Source organism: Corylus avellana, chromosome ca9 (assembly GCF_901000735.1).
Source record: "Corylus avellana chromosome ca9, CavTom2PMs-1.0".
Classification (NCBI taxonomy): Eukaryota; Viridiplantae; Streptophyta; class Magnoliopsida; order Fagales; family Betulaceae; genus Corylus; species Corylus avellana.
In genome coordinates, this window is record NC_081549.1 from 19,429,514 (window position 1) to 19,445,768 (window position 16,255).

Consider the following 16,255-nt stretch of genomic DNA (forward strand, 5'->3'; position numbering starts at 1 on the left):
TTTTTTTTTTTTTTTTTTTTTGATTTCTTGTCAACCTCCTCTGTTGCTACAGAGAAAGAGTAGAAAAAAAAAAAATTGACCAAAAATCCAAATGCAGGATACCTACCCTATCACCCAACTGGCTAGATTTTGCTCCCAAAAATATTGTGCATTCGGTCTTAAGAGAAACGAGACAACTTGGTTTCTCTTTTCGTGGGCTGCTCGTTGTTGTGCCGCTGGTCATTGTTGTTTTCTCAGGTAAGCATCTAACCTTATCTCACTGAATACCGATATTAGAAAATTGTTTGCAAACTAAAACCGTTTTAACTACAACGCCTAAAACGGACACAGTTTGGTTGGAAATGTTCTTGGTTAAATCTCAACCTTTGTTTCTTTTCTATTTAATTCCAATCGTCATGGAGTACGCGACGGGTGGAGAGCTATTTGAGAGAATTTGTGCTGCCGGAAGGTTTATTGAAGATGAGGTTTGTTTGTTGTTCTTGACCTGTAGTGAGCTCCACTTTCACAAATTTCTGGTTCCTTAATCATGAGATTTATACTTCCATTTCTGTTTGCTGAAAATATTTTGGAAAAGACTTGAAGAGTTTTTTTTTTTTTTTTTGAAACTTCAAAACTTCCATTCGTTTTGAAATACCCCACCTAAACTTGAAAATCTCTCAATTTAGTTCACTGAACTTTCAATTGCTCTCAATTTGGACCCTTCCGTTAATTTTAGCCGTTAAAAATTTTAAAAAAGACCAAAATATCCCTGATTTTTGTTTTTTTGTTTTTTTTTTTTTTAAAATAAAAAACGTTTTAAAAGTTGAAATTTTATACAAAAGTCAAGGATATAAACGTCATGTGACGTTTAAAATCTGACGGAGGGGTCCAAATTGAAAGCAATTGAAAGTTTAGGATACTAAATTAAGAGATTTTGAAGTTCAGAAGGGTATTTCAAAACGGGTGAAAGTTTGAGGGTCCTTAATAAAATTTCCCCTTCCTTTTTTTTTTTTTTTTTTTTTTTGGATCTCACAGTATGTGTGATTTAAAAGGATGATTTTATTTATGAAAATAAATTTAGCAATATAAGAGAAATGAATACAAAGATCTGAATTGCATATGCTTTTTTCCCCTTGCATTTCTAAGCAGCCAAACAAAGTATAAAATATTATAAATTTTGTTCATGTATTTTTATTTGCTACTTTTCAGGCCATATATTTTTTCCTGCAGCTTATCTCGTGAGTGTGCTACTGTCATTCTATGATAAAAGATATCAAAAGATCTGTTTTTTTTTTTATTTTTTCAATTCTAGGAATATATTTTGTATATAGATGTCCTGATACGTAGTTTGCCTTCTTTCTCTACATGAGTTTGACTTTTCCCTTTAATTCCTTGTCTGAAGCAAATATGTCACAAAGATTTGAAGCTGGAGAATACCTTGCTAGATGGAGGCCTTGCTCCACGTCTCAAAATATGTGATTTTGGTTATTCAAAGGTTTAATGACAGATTAAGCTTAGTGTGGGAAATTTTTCTCCGATGTATATCTGAATTTTTATCCTCTGATTAGCTTTATTTGTGTAATCCTCTCTGTTGCATTCAAGACCCAAATCAACTGTTTGAACTCCAGCATATATTGCTCCCGAGGTTCTTTCTCGAAGAGAGTATGATGGGAAGATAATTTAGATTAGTTATGTTGTTAAACCTTTGCAGTGTATATTACTTTCTTTATATGGTTCATTTCTCTGCCAGTACTAAGTCCGATTTGGATTTACTTTGTAACTAAACCATTTGTGTTTTGTAATTATTCTTAAAGACATCGGAGATTGTATGTCAATTGGTTGTGATGAGTTGAAGTGGTGTTTCAAGTACTGGGATTTAATCTTTTACTAGATGAGTTGAAATCTAAAAGAACCCCATCCCCCCCTCCATGTTATTGTTTTGTACTTGTAGTATTTGTTTTATTGGTGTCATATGTGATTATTGACGTTACTCTTTGTTTATTGCTCCACACGTTACTGCTCCAAGATATTTGTTTTTGTTTATTGCTCCACACGTTACAGCTCCAAGATATTTGTTTTTGACATTATGTTGAGTAGTTAATTGAATTTAATGTTATCTCTTTGTAATAGTTGTTGTAGGATTCAATATCTCCTTGTAACAGTCATTATCTCTTTGTAACTGTACATTTAATTTGCCATTATCTCTTTGTAACAGCCGTAGGATTCAATTCTATTTAAGCTAATGAAAGCCCAATCAGATGGGTATGTGAGGAAATTATTTTCATCCATGTGTCAACTTTAACATGGTATCAGAGCATTAGGCAACGATTTTTTTTAGACATTTTTTTCCTCAACTATTCGTATTTTTTTTCGTGCTCATTTTACAATGACTAAAGCACAACCTAAAGTAGTTTCTTCCTCTGAGAGCAGTGATTCACAGGGATCAATCAATGATCCTCATTATGTTCATCACTCAGATAGTCCAACCATGGTGCTTGTTACACCTCTTCTATCTGGCGATAATTATGGCACATGGATTCGTGCTATCACTATGGCTTTGCGTGCAAAAAACAAATTGGGTTTTGTAGATGGTACCTTGATTAAACCAGATTCACCTACTGATCTTCCTCAATGGGAGAGATGTAATGATCTTGTCTGTTCATGGATTCTCAATTCTGTTTCGAGTGAGATTCGTAGCAGTATTTTATATGCTGAGACTGCGAGGGAGATTTGGTCAGATCTTTCGGAGCGATTCTCTCAATCCAATGCACCACAAATTTATCAGTTGAAGCAGTCAATTTCTTCTCTCAAACAAGAGAACAATATGTCTGTTTCTGCATATTTTACAAAGCTCAAGTCATTATGGAATGAGCTCAATTCTCTTGTAAGTATCCAACCATGCACATGTGGACATGGGAGAACTACTGCAGAAAAATTGCAACAAGATAGGGCGATGGAATTTTTACAAGGCCTTCATGAACGATATGCTGCACTTCGTAGCCAAATTCTTCTCATGGAACCTTTTCCTAGCACAACCAAAATTTATTCACTCGTTCGTCAAGAAGAAAAACAACAAGAGATACATTCTTCATTATCCTCAACTCCAGATGCTGCAGCTTTTACCACCAAGCCCACAAATCGTGGTGGCCAACTCAACCGTAAGCCACGCTACCATTGTGATCATCGTGGCCGTGACGGTCACACTAAAGATCGCTGCTTCAAGCTTGTTGGGTATCCTCCAAAGAAGAGCGAGGCTCCTGTTAAAACCACTAAAGCTGAAGATTGTGCCATGGTGTCACCACCACCCATCACCCAAGAACAGTACAACAAATTACTTGCTATGCTCTCTTCAGGTAGCATAAATTCTAGTGTTTCTCTAGCAGGTATAGCACTTATTGCTCACTCTGCTTCGATGTGGATTATTGATACAGGAGCTACTAACCACATGTGCCACTCATTATCTTTGTTTTCCTCTTATAAAGCCTGTCCAACTCCATCTTTTGTTCAACTTCCTGATGGGTCGAATGTACCTATTACACATATTGGAACTATTAATCTTTCACCCACTATTAAACTTGAGAATGTTTTCTTCATCCCATCATTCAAATTTAACCTCTTATCTGTTAGTCAACTAGCAAAAACTAATAATTGCTTAGTGACTTTCTCTTCTACTCAATGTTTTTTTCAGGACCTGTCAACGAAGAGGACGATTGGGCAGGGTAATGTTCATAAGGGGCTATACTGTTTTCAGGCTGCTTCGGCAATGGCAGTTACTAAAAACTCTTCCATTGATTTATGGCACTGGCGACTTGGACATATCTTATCGTACTTTGCATAATTTAGCTAAGGATATTCCTTTCATTTCTTGTTCAAATAATTCTGCTTGTAAAATTTGTCCTCAAGCCAAACAAGCACGTTTGCCATTTTCTTCTAGTTCTATTACTACTAATAGACCTTTCGCTTTAATTCATTGTGATATTTGGGGAAGTTTTTCCCAACAATCTTTAAATGGTTCTCGTTATTTCTTAACCATTGTTGATGATTTTAGTCGATGTACTTAGGTTTATTTGATGCATGTCAAGTCTGAGACTAAAACTATTTTGCAATCATTCTTTTCCATAATTAAGACTCAATTCAATTCTTGCATACAACAAGTTAGATCGGACAATGGTTCTGAATTTCTTTCCAATGATATGCAAAAATATTTTTCAGAACGTGGCATAATCCATCAACGAAGTTGTGTCGGGACTCCGCAACAAAATGGTGTCGTTGAACGTAAACATCGACACCTTCTTGAGGTTGCTCGAGCTCTTCGTTTTCAAGCGCACTTACCCTTACAATTTTGGGGTGAGTGCGTTCTCACTGCCACATATTTGATCAATAAAATGCCATCTTCTCTTTTATCTGGGAAATCTCCACATGAAATTCTATTCCACTCAAAACCAAATTATTCTCATTTGCGTGTTTTTGGGAGTTTATGTTTTGCTCACAATCATAGCATTAAACATAAATTTGACCAACGAGGTAAACCTGGCATTTTTATTGGCTATCCTTATGCTCAAAAAGGTTACAAAATTTTTGATATAGCCACTAAAACCATTTTTACTTCTCGAGATGTCATATTTCATGAAGGAATTTTTCCATTTCGTGATTTATCTAAATTTACAACCTCATCTTCAGATGTTACTCCTTTACCTTTGAGTGATGATCCCATTTTTGATTTTCCTATTGCTAAAAATGATGCAATCACTTCTCCCATTGAATAGTTGGATTTAGAACCACCTAGTGTGGAGCAAAATCCTATCACTCCTCCTACTAGTCCGCAAATTAATCGGCCTAGTCGCATTCGGCGTCCACCTTCATACTTGGCTGATTATCAATGCTCCATTGCTACTCATGACCAGCTACCTTCTCCATCTGACTCTAAGTTGAAAGGTACACCTTACCCGCTCCATCAATATATTTCTCTTTCTAATTTTTCATTTGCACACAGAGGGTTTCTTTCTACTATTTGTTCAACAGATGAGCCTAGAACCTTTTCTCAAGCAGTGAAATCACCATTATGGCGGGAAGCTATGGAAAAAGAAATTGAAGCTCTTGAAAAAAATGATACTTGGAGCCTTATTTCTCTTCCACCCAACAAGAAACCCATAGGATGTAAATGGGTGTACAAAATTAAATACCGATCAGATGGAACAATTGAGCGTTATAAGGCCCGTTTGGTAGCCAAAGGTTTTACTCAAATTGAAGGATTAGATTACCACGAGACTTTCGCACCTGTTGCAAAATTGGTAACCGTTCGAACCTTACTTTCTATCGCATCCATCAAGCAATGGTCTTTACATCAACTTGACGTTAATAATGCCTTTTTACAAGGCGATCTTAACGAAGAGGTATATATGGTACTTCCACCTGGTTTTTGCCGAAAGGGGGAGACACGAATTTGTAAACTGAACAAATCTATCTATGGGTTGAAGCAAGCATCACGTCAGTGGTTTACAAAATTTTCATCTACCATCATGCAAGCTGGTTTTTCTCAGTCTAAGTCTGATTATTCATTATTTTTTAATCATAATGGCAATTCTTCTACTTTTGTCTTGGTTTATGTAGACGACATCATCATTACAGGAAACGATGATTTGGCTATCAACCAGCTCAAGCAATTTCTCGAGAAGAAATTCTTTATCAAAGATTTAGGCAAGCTTAAATATTTTCTTGGCATAGAGGTTGCCCGTTCGAAAAAGGGGATATTTCTTTCTCAAAAGAAATACATCTTAGACATTCTCAAGGATACTGGTTTGATTGGAGGACGTGTCTCTGATTTTCCTATGGAGCAACACTTGCATTTATCACCAGATGATGGTACTTTACTTCCTGACCCCACTCCTTATCGTCAATTGGTGGGACGTCTTATATACCTTACTGTCACAAGACCTGATATTAATTATTCAGTCAATATTCTTAGTCAGTTTATGCATTCTCCTCGAACGGCTCATATGGATGCTGTGCACCGTGTGGTTCGATATTTGAAGGGTTCTATTGGTAAGGGAATTTTTTTATCATCATCGAGTACTATTCATTTGCAAGGTTATTGTGATTCAGATTGGGCAGGATGTCCTATTACTCGACGATCTACTACAGGCTTTTGCATTTTTCTTGGTTCCAATCTTATTTCTTGGAAAACTAAGAAACAATCTACAGTTTCTCGGTCTTCTGCTGAAGCTGAATATCGAGCCATGGCCACTTTAACATGTGAACTTCAATGGTTAAAATATTTGTTGAACGATATGGGTATTTCTCATTCTTCTCCAATCACAATGTTTTGTGACAACCAAGCTGCCTTGCACATCGCCAACAATCCAGTTTTTCACGAACGTACCAAGCATATAGAAATAGATTGTCATTTCGTTCGGGAAAAGCTACAATCCAAACTTATTGCTCCAAGATACATACCTGCATCTCATCAACTTGCAGATGTATTCACAAAGCCATTGGGTAAAGATGCATTTCATGGTTTAATTTGCAAGTTGGGCGTTATTTCCATATACGATCCAACTTGAGGGGGAGTATTGACGTTACTCTTTGTTTATTGCTCCACACGTTATTGCTCCAAGATATTTGTTTTTGTTTATTGCTCCACACGTTACAGCTCCAAGATATTTGTTTTTGACATTATGTTGAGTAGTTAATTGAATTTAATGTTATCTCTTTGTAACAGTTGTTGTAGGATTCAGTATCTCCTTGTAACAGTCATTATCTCTTTGTAACTGTACATTTAATTTGCCATTATCTCTTTGTAACAGCCGTAGGATTCAATTCTATTTAAGCTAATGAAAGCCCAATCAGATGGGTATGTGAGGAAATTATTTTCATCCATGTGTCAACTTTAACAGTGATCCTTTGTTATGTTCTGCCCCTGAAGTCGATATAGCAAAAGCATATTTTAATTTTTATAAAGGAAAATACCCAAATTAATCATTATATTATGAATAAAAACTATCCTTTTGTGGTAGAATATTTGCTTCAGTGACTACAAAGCCCATTCATGTATGAGACACTTCAGAAGGCAAGCAATTGAACACTTCTCCGGCTTGGGAAGAATAAGAAAAATGTCAAACTATGTTCCACTCTCTTGTTTCACCTGTTTCTTTTTTGTACAATATGAATGTCATTTGCTTTGCAGATTACCATTTAAGTTTGCTTTGTGTTTGTTCAGTTGGTGGATGTGTGGTCATGTGGAGTACTGACTCTTTATGTTATGCTGGTGGGAGCATACCCATTTGAAGATCCATAGGATCCGAAGAATTTTAGGAAAACCATCAAATGTAATTTACTTCCATTTTGGCCATCCCTGAAATTATTAGGTTTCTTATTTTAACAATTTAATACCTTTGCCATTTCTTATGCAGCAAATAAAGGCTATGCAATACAAGATTCAAGATTACGTTCACATATCTCAATATTGTAAACATCTCCTTTCTCACATTTTTGTTGCAAATCCTCTAAAGGTATGTACACGGCCAGGTTAATAATCTTTGTTAAGAATTTTGGATCAAAGTGATGTTTTTTAAAACTATTGTTGGTATCAACCAATGGCACATAAGGAAGACAAGCAAATACATTTTTACTCTTTTATGTGATGTAATTTGTCTTCCAGTATTAGTAAGTAAAAAACAATAACATATATGCTCCCTTTTGTGGTACAATATGTGTGTGCCATTTGAATTAACTTCTATCTTTTCTTGAATCTTATATTTACTCACTTTTGTAATACTTCTTTAATGTTATGCTATCCATTCAGTTGTGAAAAAAAAAAAAAAAATTGTGTATTTACTTGTGCATGAATCTAGATATTAATTGTTACAAACACTTTTTATACATGGTTTTGAATTTGAATTTTTAATATTAAGTAACACTGGATCCATAACACAGAGAACCAAGCACGTGCAGTCCACGTGCCATCTCCAATAGTATTACAAAAACTATGGATGATAATGATAATAGTACTGTGTTCGATTACAATAATACAACTTAGCACAATTAACGACTATATATACATATTTATAGTGCCGCGCGATGACAGTATTAAAGTACAATCCCATTGAAAAAAATAGTGTACAAATATAATTAAAAAAAAAAAAAAAAGAGAATATATATATATGTGTGTGTTGTGTACCAATATACTTGTAAGAAGCTAGCTAGCTGTTGTTCTATATACTGTCCAGCATCAATCAGTTATCAGTAAAACTTTTTTTTTTTTTTTTTTTTTGGCACTTTCATGGACACAGGCAAATTAAAGTGTTAGCGGGGGGAACAATTGGTTAATTAATATGTTGTTTAAGGAGTTTCTAAGCAAGCATTAAGGGATGGATGGTCATTAATGTGTTGTATCAATCATTAAAAAACACATGTGAATACCACCTAATAATTAAAGTTACCTTTGGCCTATGTGTATAAAAAGCATGATTCGAAGTCAATGTTTGGTAAAATTGTAGGGTACGGGGTCCCGGCCGGCCGGTCATATATCTCATGAAGACGTGAAGCATACATTAACATATACTAGTCTAGACTTGTAGTTGCACCAACTATGGTTCTTCTTATATATATCTACCTCTCCCTAGCTCTACTTCCGGCTATTGTTGTCCCTGTAGGACGATCTTTTTCTGTCAAGATTTTTTTTTTTTTTTTTTTAAGGCTTGTATGTCCTGAGGATAGGTCGATCACTTCCTAATTTGGGCGAGCCACTCTCTTAGGGAACTTTTTGAGGGTGGGTCGATCACACTTTCATAAAGTTTTCATATATAGGATGGTCAGACCATCTCTCAGTAAAAGACTAGCTGAGTCATCTTTAAAAATTATGTACCTAAGAGGGTGTGGCTAGACAAAAGGTCTCCTTTAAGAGTGGCCGAAACCCTTCCTACAAGTGTAGGGGTGGTCTAGCTATTAAAATATCAATTAAATAATTAAATTTACTTCTTTCTGTTAGCTTAAGTTTTTTAGACAAGTGATAATTTAACATAATATTAGAGGCTTTAGAGTTAATGGTCATGAGTTCAAATCTTGATTCCATCATTTACATCTCATTTTTAATTAAATATTTCACGTATTGGCAATTTTGTCGACCCTAATTTAATAATTTTGCTTGGCCTAAGCACGTACTTAGCCCATGGACCATTCCACACAAGGGACTGACACAAGGGACTGGGTTGGATGGGTAGGGTGGGGGAAGGAGTTTAATCCGATCATTTTGCCAACCCTAATTTTGCCTGAGCACATACTAATTGGTCTTAGCCCAAGGACCATTACATTGCACAAAAGGGACTAGGGAGCCCAATTGTCCTCCCTCTTTAAATTCCCAACAACTTCACGTTGAAATTTATTGTACCATCTTAGTCATGTCTAACAATATTACAGTATATTGCACATTGTGACATAAATGGTTAGTTTGGATCATTACTACCGCCTCGGGAAGTGAAAATTCATTTCATGTTTTATTATTATTATTATTTTTTTTATAGAAATGTTAGGTGATTTTTTTTTTAGTATTTTTTTAGATAAATATTATTTTTTAAAAATCAAATAAAAAATTAAGGGTCAGATTTATTTTATTTTTTAAAAAATAATATTTATTTAAAACTTTTTTTTTTAACATGTTTACACAAGAGCGAGAGAAAAAATTCGAATTATTGACGTCTGTTTCATAAGACATAGTTCACAATCGATTGAGTTATCACTTAATACTATTTAAAACTATTAGAACACCTAACTTTGCAATGTAGAAAACTGAAAATATGTTTATGACATCTAAAAAATTCATAAATGCTCAAAAATTCCATGTACAAAGCGGGGGGAAAAATCACCTACCAAATAACAACTATTCTTTCTCAACAAATAACAATTATTAATTTCCGTCCTATCAAATGGCTCACCAGTTATATGATTACACCTCATACAAAGTGGGTGGACAATCGATCGGACGGTACTATTCCTTATGACCACCACATTAGCATGGCCCAAGGACTACATAATAATCTACCTACACTTCAGATCCGTCCGTTGAAAAAAAAGTCTAGCAACAATCCGTGGGACCTACCGTCCCAAACTAAATCTCTGACCGGCCAAATCACACCGTACTTGAGCCAAACCGATCCTGGATTTTTGGAGATCAAACTCCATCCACACGTCCTGCTGATGATGATGGCCAATAACGAACGCCTCGACGCCCAGCAGATCAGAGTTTCCAAATGTGAAGCAATACAGCGAATCGTTTCCTCTAACTTGACCCGGTGCCCGGTACAAGACTGAATCGCCCGATACCGTCATTTCGGCCCCCTGAAACACCAAAGTCACCGTTGGTAATTGTGGCAGTTTCGGTTGACTCAGTGGGACCAGGTAGCACAAGTCCATTGCTCCTTGGAACACGAAATTCGGATCATCCAAAACCCTCAAAACCCCAGATGTCCGATTCAAGAACTCGCTCCTCAACGCGGTGTAAACCGGACCCAGCAAGAACGTGAACTGGGTCCCCGAGTCCACCATGGTCTGACCCGCCCCGGTATGGTCCGGTACAAACGCTGATTTCGGTAGAGGGAGCAACTTATCCGATACTCTAATCCCTTCAAGCTGAACCGTGTAAGCGACCCGATCAAAGTAAGGCAACGGCGTGGAGATTTGGATCAATGGCGTGTAATTCAACGGTGCAAGCCACGAGAAGTTGGCGTCGCCGAGCAACAACAGGCCCGAGAAATCAGAACCCGAAATGCAATACGAGAATTTCGGAAACTGCATTTGAGAAACGAAAGAGAGGGACCCACGGTTCATACCCATTAACCCCGTGTTCTTGGAGTCTTCATCGGAGTTGGAGCTGAAACTCGAAACCATGCACCCGAAAACCATGTCCGGGATCTCGGAGCTTCCGATATAGAACGTATCGGACGCGAGGTTTCCTTCGGAGGTAGACGAGTCAGCGTAGCAGAGCGTGGCGTGGCAGAGCTGGTTGGAGTCACACGAAGCGGGTATCGTGAAGTCCCGGGTCCGGTTCGTGCAGGTGGGCGAGGAGCACGGGAAGGGCGAGTAGGAGGAGGATCGGGCCGGGTCGAATGTGGTCGGAAAGTTTGGGGTTTTGTTGCAGTGGAGCCAGGAGAGCTCGCTTCCTGTGTCGATGACCATGGTCACGTTCTGAGGAGGCGTGCCCACCGTGAGAGAGACCGTGAGGCTCACGTTGTGGTGAAAGGGAAGCTTGTTTGCTGATCTTGGGACGGACCCAGATGGAACCACCTGGGTTTTGAGGGGCAAAACAAGCATCGGTGCTTGAGAGAAGGAGAGCTCAATGCCAATGGAGCAAAAGGCAGTGTAAAAAACAAGTAAAGAAAGAGTCTTTAGAAATGGGTTTGGGAAGGATTTGCAGTGAATGTAGGTTTTCATGTTGGTTTTGACTAAATTTCAGATAAAACAGTTAGGTGAATTGAATGTATATGAAACAGAGAGACAACTATATATATCTATATATCTTACTACGGTGCAAGTGAATGAAGCTCAGGTGAGATTTCAGGTTGGTTAAACAAGAATGTGATGGGAATGTGTGTAGTGGGTTGTGATTTTCTCAAGGTATAACTGAGAAACTCTCTGGATCAAAAAGATCTTTTTCAGAGAGTCAGATCTACGAGGAGAATTAAACGGTGTCGTTGGGATGTCCATATAGGCATATACCATACCGGACCAGACAATAGACAATGTTGTTTGTTTTGTTTGGTATAAATACATACGTGTGGTAGATCTTACGCGTTTTTAAGCTTTGACGTACAGCATGCTTCTCGCACTTCCAGAAGCTTTCATTCTGTACAACAAACATATATATATATATATATATATATATATATATATATAATCAGTTATAGCCGCCTCCCTTAAGAAGGACCACCGTCTAAAAAGTCAAAAATGAAATAGGCTTTACAACATCTCCGGCTAATTAAGCTTTCTATTAGATATTTAATGCAATATATGTTTCCATATATATATATATTGGGTTTATAATATTTTCATCATCAAGTTTACCATTTAATTTGGGTAATCATTTTTTTATTACAGAGGTAGGTGTGCTTAATTATTTTGGGAATAAATGAGAAATGATGGGATGATATGGCACCCTCGTGCTAAAAGCATGGCTTCATGAACAACTTCTGCTACTTGTTTGGATATCCCTTGAGTTAAGTTAATGTAGAGCACATGCATATTTTTTCTTTCAAAATATTCCAATTCTAAGTCTTTCAATGCTCATCAAAACTTCTCCATGGGGAAAGGCGTTGTTGATTCGGAGAATATTTATTAGAGTTTTAAGATTGCTCTCTTTTAAGGAGGCTTGTTGTTAATTTGCTTGAGTACTTTAATTTTGTAGGCAATTTCGATCAGATCTGGCTTAAATGTTGTTATTAAAATAACAGTATGTATGTTGTAGTTTAATCAACGGTTAAGATTGAATTTCTCAAAATCTCTCTTCATTTTCTCTCTTCTATTAAAAGCTTCTAAAAGTAAATCAACTTTAAGATTCAATCTTGACCGTTGATTAAACTACAGTATACATGCTATTATTAAGTGGAGGGATCCTTTGGTTCATAAATGGAGGGATCTGGCTTAGATGCTGTTATTTTTTATTTTATTTTTGACATGTCCACACAAGAGGGGGAGGGGGGATTCGAACTAGTGACCATCACTTCACGAGGCGTGGTCTCCAGCCAATTGAGCTATCCCTTGGGGATTAGATAGATGCTGCTATTTTAATAACATCATGCATGCTGTAATTTAATTAATGATAAAGATTGAATCTCAAAATTGACTTAATTTTATAAGCTTTTAATAAGAGAGAAAATAAAGAAAAATTTTAGAAGATTCAATCTTGACCATTGATTAAATTACAATATACTATATTTTAATAACAAGGAATGAAGGAATACAAAGAAGCTTCACGAAAATACATAGAAAAGTTAAAAGCAACAAAAGCTGAGTCTCCTACACTACAACTATTTACGTCAAGCTAACCCCCGAACAGTGCCAAAAAGGTTAGAAATGGATCAAAGCCCGATCAAAAAAAATTCTTGGCTTACAATCTAAGAAAAGGATTGCAGTGTTTTCTAGTGAAAGCCAGGCGAATGGTTTCTTCAGCTTAACTGCATGCAGGAGATCAAGCCTATGTGACAAGCTGGTGAAACTTGAGCAATGCAGTAGGGAGGATGACAATATTGGTTAAGGGACTTACTCAATGACCAAATTCGCCAAAAGTTTAAGCAGATAAAAAAATTAAATTTTTTATAAATATTTTAATTTTAAATTCTCCGTTAATAAAAGAGATTCAAATGTGTTAAATATTTAATTAATATGAATGATAAACTTTGGACTTAAGGTTTTAAGTTATGATCGACCTCTGCTTTAATGGTATTGGTGCAAGGATCTTAAGTGACTTCAAGTCGCATTCTAAGAAGGAAATCCTCTAAAAAATAAGAGGGTAATTGTCAAAAGACCTGTCGGTCCAAAGACCGAAAGCACTCCAATGCCCAAATTAATAAAAATTCTTACTCAAATAGTAAGCTAAATAAAATAGACCAAGTTAATTGCTTGGTTGATGGAGGAGCCTCCCCCTCTATATATTAGTTGGTGCCTAGGGCTTCAGCGCTTCCGGCTGGCTTTTTTGTTGAGGAAATATAAGGTTCTTTTCGGCTATTGGACTTAGAGATCAGTCGGTATGTAGTATGGTCCTCCAGTAATTCCTCGATTCTTTTGGTTGATTAGTGTGCTGATTAAACTATGAAAGTCCAAATTTATCTTATAGACCCGTTAGTATTTGAGCTCTCTAGTAGGCTAGTATGCACATATTTTAGGGTTCTTTGATCTTTTCTTAACAGTTGGGTATTTAGAGGCACGTTAGTACGTAGTATGTAATGCTATAAGTCTTCTTATACTTCTCATAAAGTCATCCCAAATGTAATGTGACTTTTAAAATTACCGTTGAATTTAAAATGTGATTTACTGATTTTTCATCTATTGATAATTTTAAAAGCCACATCACATTTAAGATGATTCTAAGAAAACTCTAAAAATACTTATAACATTACTCGTGTTTCAAATACATATTAAATCATATTTATTACAAAGCCGAAAAAATCCCGGGAGAGAAAGAAAAAGCCTCGTAAAGAGAAGAAAAAACTCTCTCGTCCGCAAAGGAGAGAGAGAGATCGACAGAGCATGTCCCAGCAAAAAAGACAGAAATGGCACGTACACTGGATCCACTAAATCATGTGTCCCATGCTGCACAAACAGATGCACAAAATTAAAGCTGCTTTCTTATTAGGGTGGCGAAAAGCCCCTTTCAACAACAATTATTAATTCTCAATCTATCTTTCTCAGATCTCGATTCATTGAAATTTTTAGAAGAACTTCAGTTTTAAAATTTTAGATTTAGGTCGTTCATTTTTCATTGAATGATTATTATTCTGCTACGTGTCTCACTACTAATAAAATAATAAAATATTTATTATTTTATTATTTTATTAGTAGTGAAACACGTCGCGGAACAATAACTATTGAATAAAAAATAAATAACATAAATCTTAAATTTAAGAAACTAAAATTCCCTTATCCATCATCCTCACCTCTCACGTTTGTTTCTCAGTTTTATCAAAACATAAAACAAATTAAATTTCTAATTAGAGCTTGATGACATGTAAGGTGTTTCTCAGTTCACGTGGCAGTTAGTGTTGAATGTTAAAGACAAATCACTCAGGTGCATGCACATGTTATGCTGCACTCTTTTATGGACAATGGTTCGTGTGGTTGGGTCCATAAACCAATCGGTGTGGCCCATCACTCTTTGATTTCCCATTCTCTTCAATTGGGAGCGTAAACGAGTCGAGTTTGGGCGAGCAATTGATTTATCCAGGCTCGACTCGTTTATTTTGGGGACAGGCTCGAGCTCGAGCCTAAAAATGTTGCTCGAGCTCGGCTCAATAGGAAATAAAAAATTAAATCTTTTTTTAAGGAAAAAAAAAAAAGAAGTGAAACCCTTGGAGGCACCAAAGGACAACAGTACTCTATCTCCCTTTGCCTTTTGTTCTTTCTCCATTCCCATGGCTTCTCAGGATTTAGTGAATTAAGTGTGAGCTGCTATCCAATACTTGAAGAAAGGATAGAATTTTAGCACAAATGGGACTCTGTTTTAAGACGTGAGAACCCTTATGGGCAAGAAGGTGGATAATGTGGTCCATTAGGGGACACATGAACATGTCTTGATTAAGATTTTCCTGTGTTAAATATTCAATAGTGACCTTCTTTGGCTATGATTTTGATCATCCTCATAAATCTCCTTCTTATGACAACTTTTATAATTGTGTGACTGCCATGGTAAATATCACCCATCTTTTGTTAACCTCTATCGTGGATACCACACCCAACACCCAACAGTCGTAGCAATAAGCCATTCCTCTTGTCTATTTGATGAAAAAACCACTCTGAGAATTCATTAGCAAAGAAGATCTAGAATACAGACACAATGAAACTTACAATCTGATGTAAATCCTAGACTCTTTACAACAATAAGCAACATGATTGCCTCCAAGTTCTACGATCTTCTTGTAATACATTTCTTTACCGACCCTTCGATAGGAAACTTTTCAGCGGATAGAGATAGGGAATGGGTGTGGTTAGCACAGCAACAGTAGCACTTAAAAAGAGGAAATAACACAGGGTTCAACACATCTTCTATTGGAAAATAGAATAGATCAGGAACGAACCACAATTACTTCAAGATAAGGAAGCACTCAAATCTTGTCACAGAACCAACGCTATCTATGTGGGGTTGAAGGTGAGAAAGTGGATGCAGGTAGGTTGATGAAATGGTCAATTTTTGTCTTCATTAACATTTTTCAATGTTAATAAATATTCAATTCAGATGCTGCATCCTCCAATTGTGATAACATTATTCTACTTAGTTTTGATAGATAACATTTTAATACTAAATTTCATAAAATTAAACAATGTATTTGACACAACCCGCAAATCCGACATGAACACGACACAAAATTATCAGGTTTGGGTTTACCCTTAACGGGCTTAGGTCATAAACGAGTTGATTCGTCAGACAAGTTTAATTTTAGGATAAATATATCTAAAGTCCTTAGATTAACACGCCAAAATTTTTATCTCCCTAATTTTTTCTTTTTTTCGGCAATTTACTCCCTTGGTCAATCAAAATGCCAAGAAAATCCTTACTGTCAAATTTTTTTAACTG

The 16,255-nt window shown here is 36.3% G+C and overlaps 2 protein-coding genes and 1 pseudogene across 2 annotated transcripts; 2 read left to right on the top strand and 1 right to left on the bottom strand.

The window, feature by feature from the left end:
- The first annotated feature begins 395 nt into the window (after nt 1-395).
- Nucleotides 396-7,642, top strand: LOC132162431 (serine/threonine-protein kinase SRK2A-like; annotated as a pseudogene).
- Nucleotides 2,381-3,886, top strand: LOC132162078 (uncharacterized). Its single transcript, XM_059572326.1, has 2 exons — nt 2,381-3,362; nt 3,668-3,886. Exons 1-2 carry the CDS (start codon nt 2,468-2,470, stop codon nt 3,700-3,702), a joined length of 930 nt encoding a protein of 309 aa, XP_059428309.1. The 5' UTR covers nt 2,381-2,467; the 3' UTR covers nt 3,703-3,886.
- Nucleotides 7,643-9,816: 2,174 nt separating the features above from the next.
- On the bottom strand, nt 9,817-11,685 carry LOC132192291 (aspartic proteinase PCS1). The gene has a single exon (XM_059607576.1). It carries the CDS (start codon nt 11,401-11,403, stop codon nt 10,069-10,071), a length of 1,335 nt encoding a protein of 444 aa, XP_059463559.1. The 5' UTR covers nt 11,404-11,685; the 3' UTR covers nt 9,817-10,068.
- Between the last annotated feature and the right edge of the window lie 4,570 nt (nt 11,686-16,255).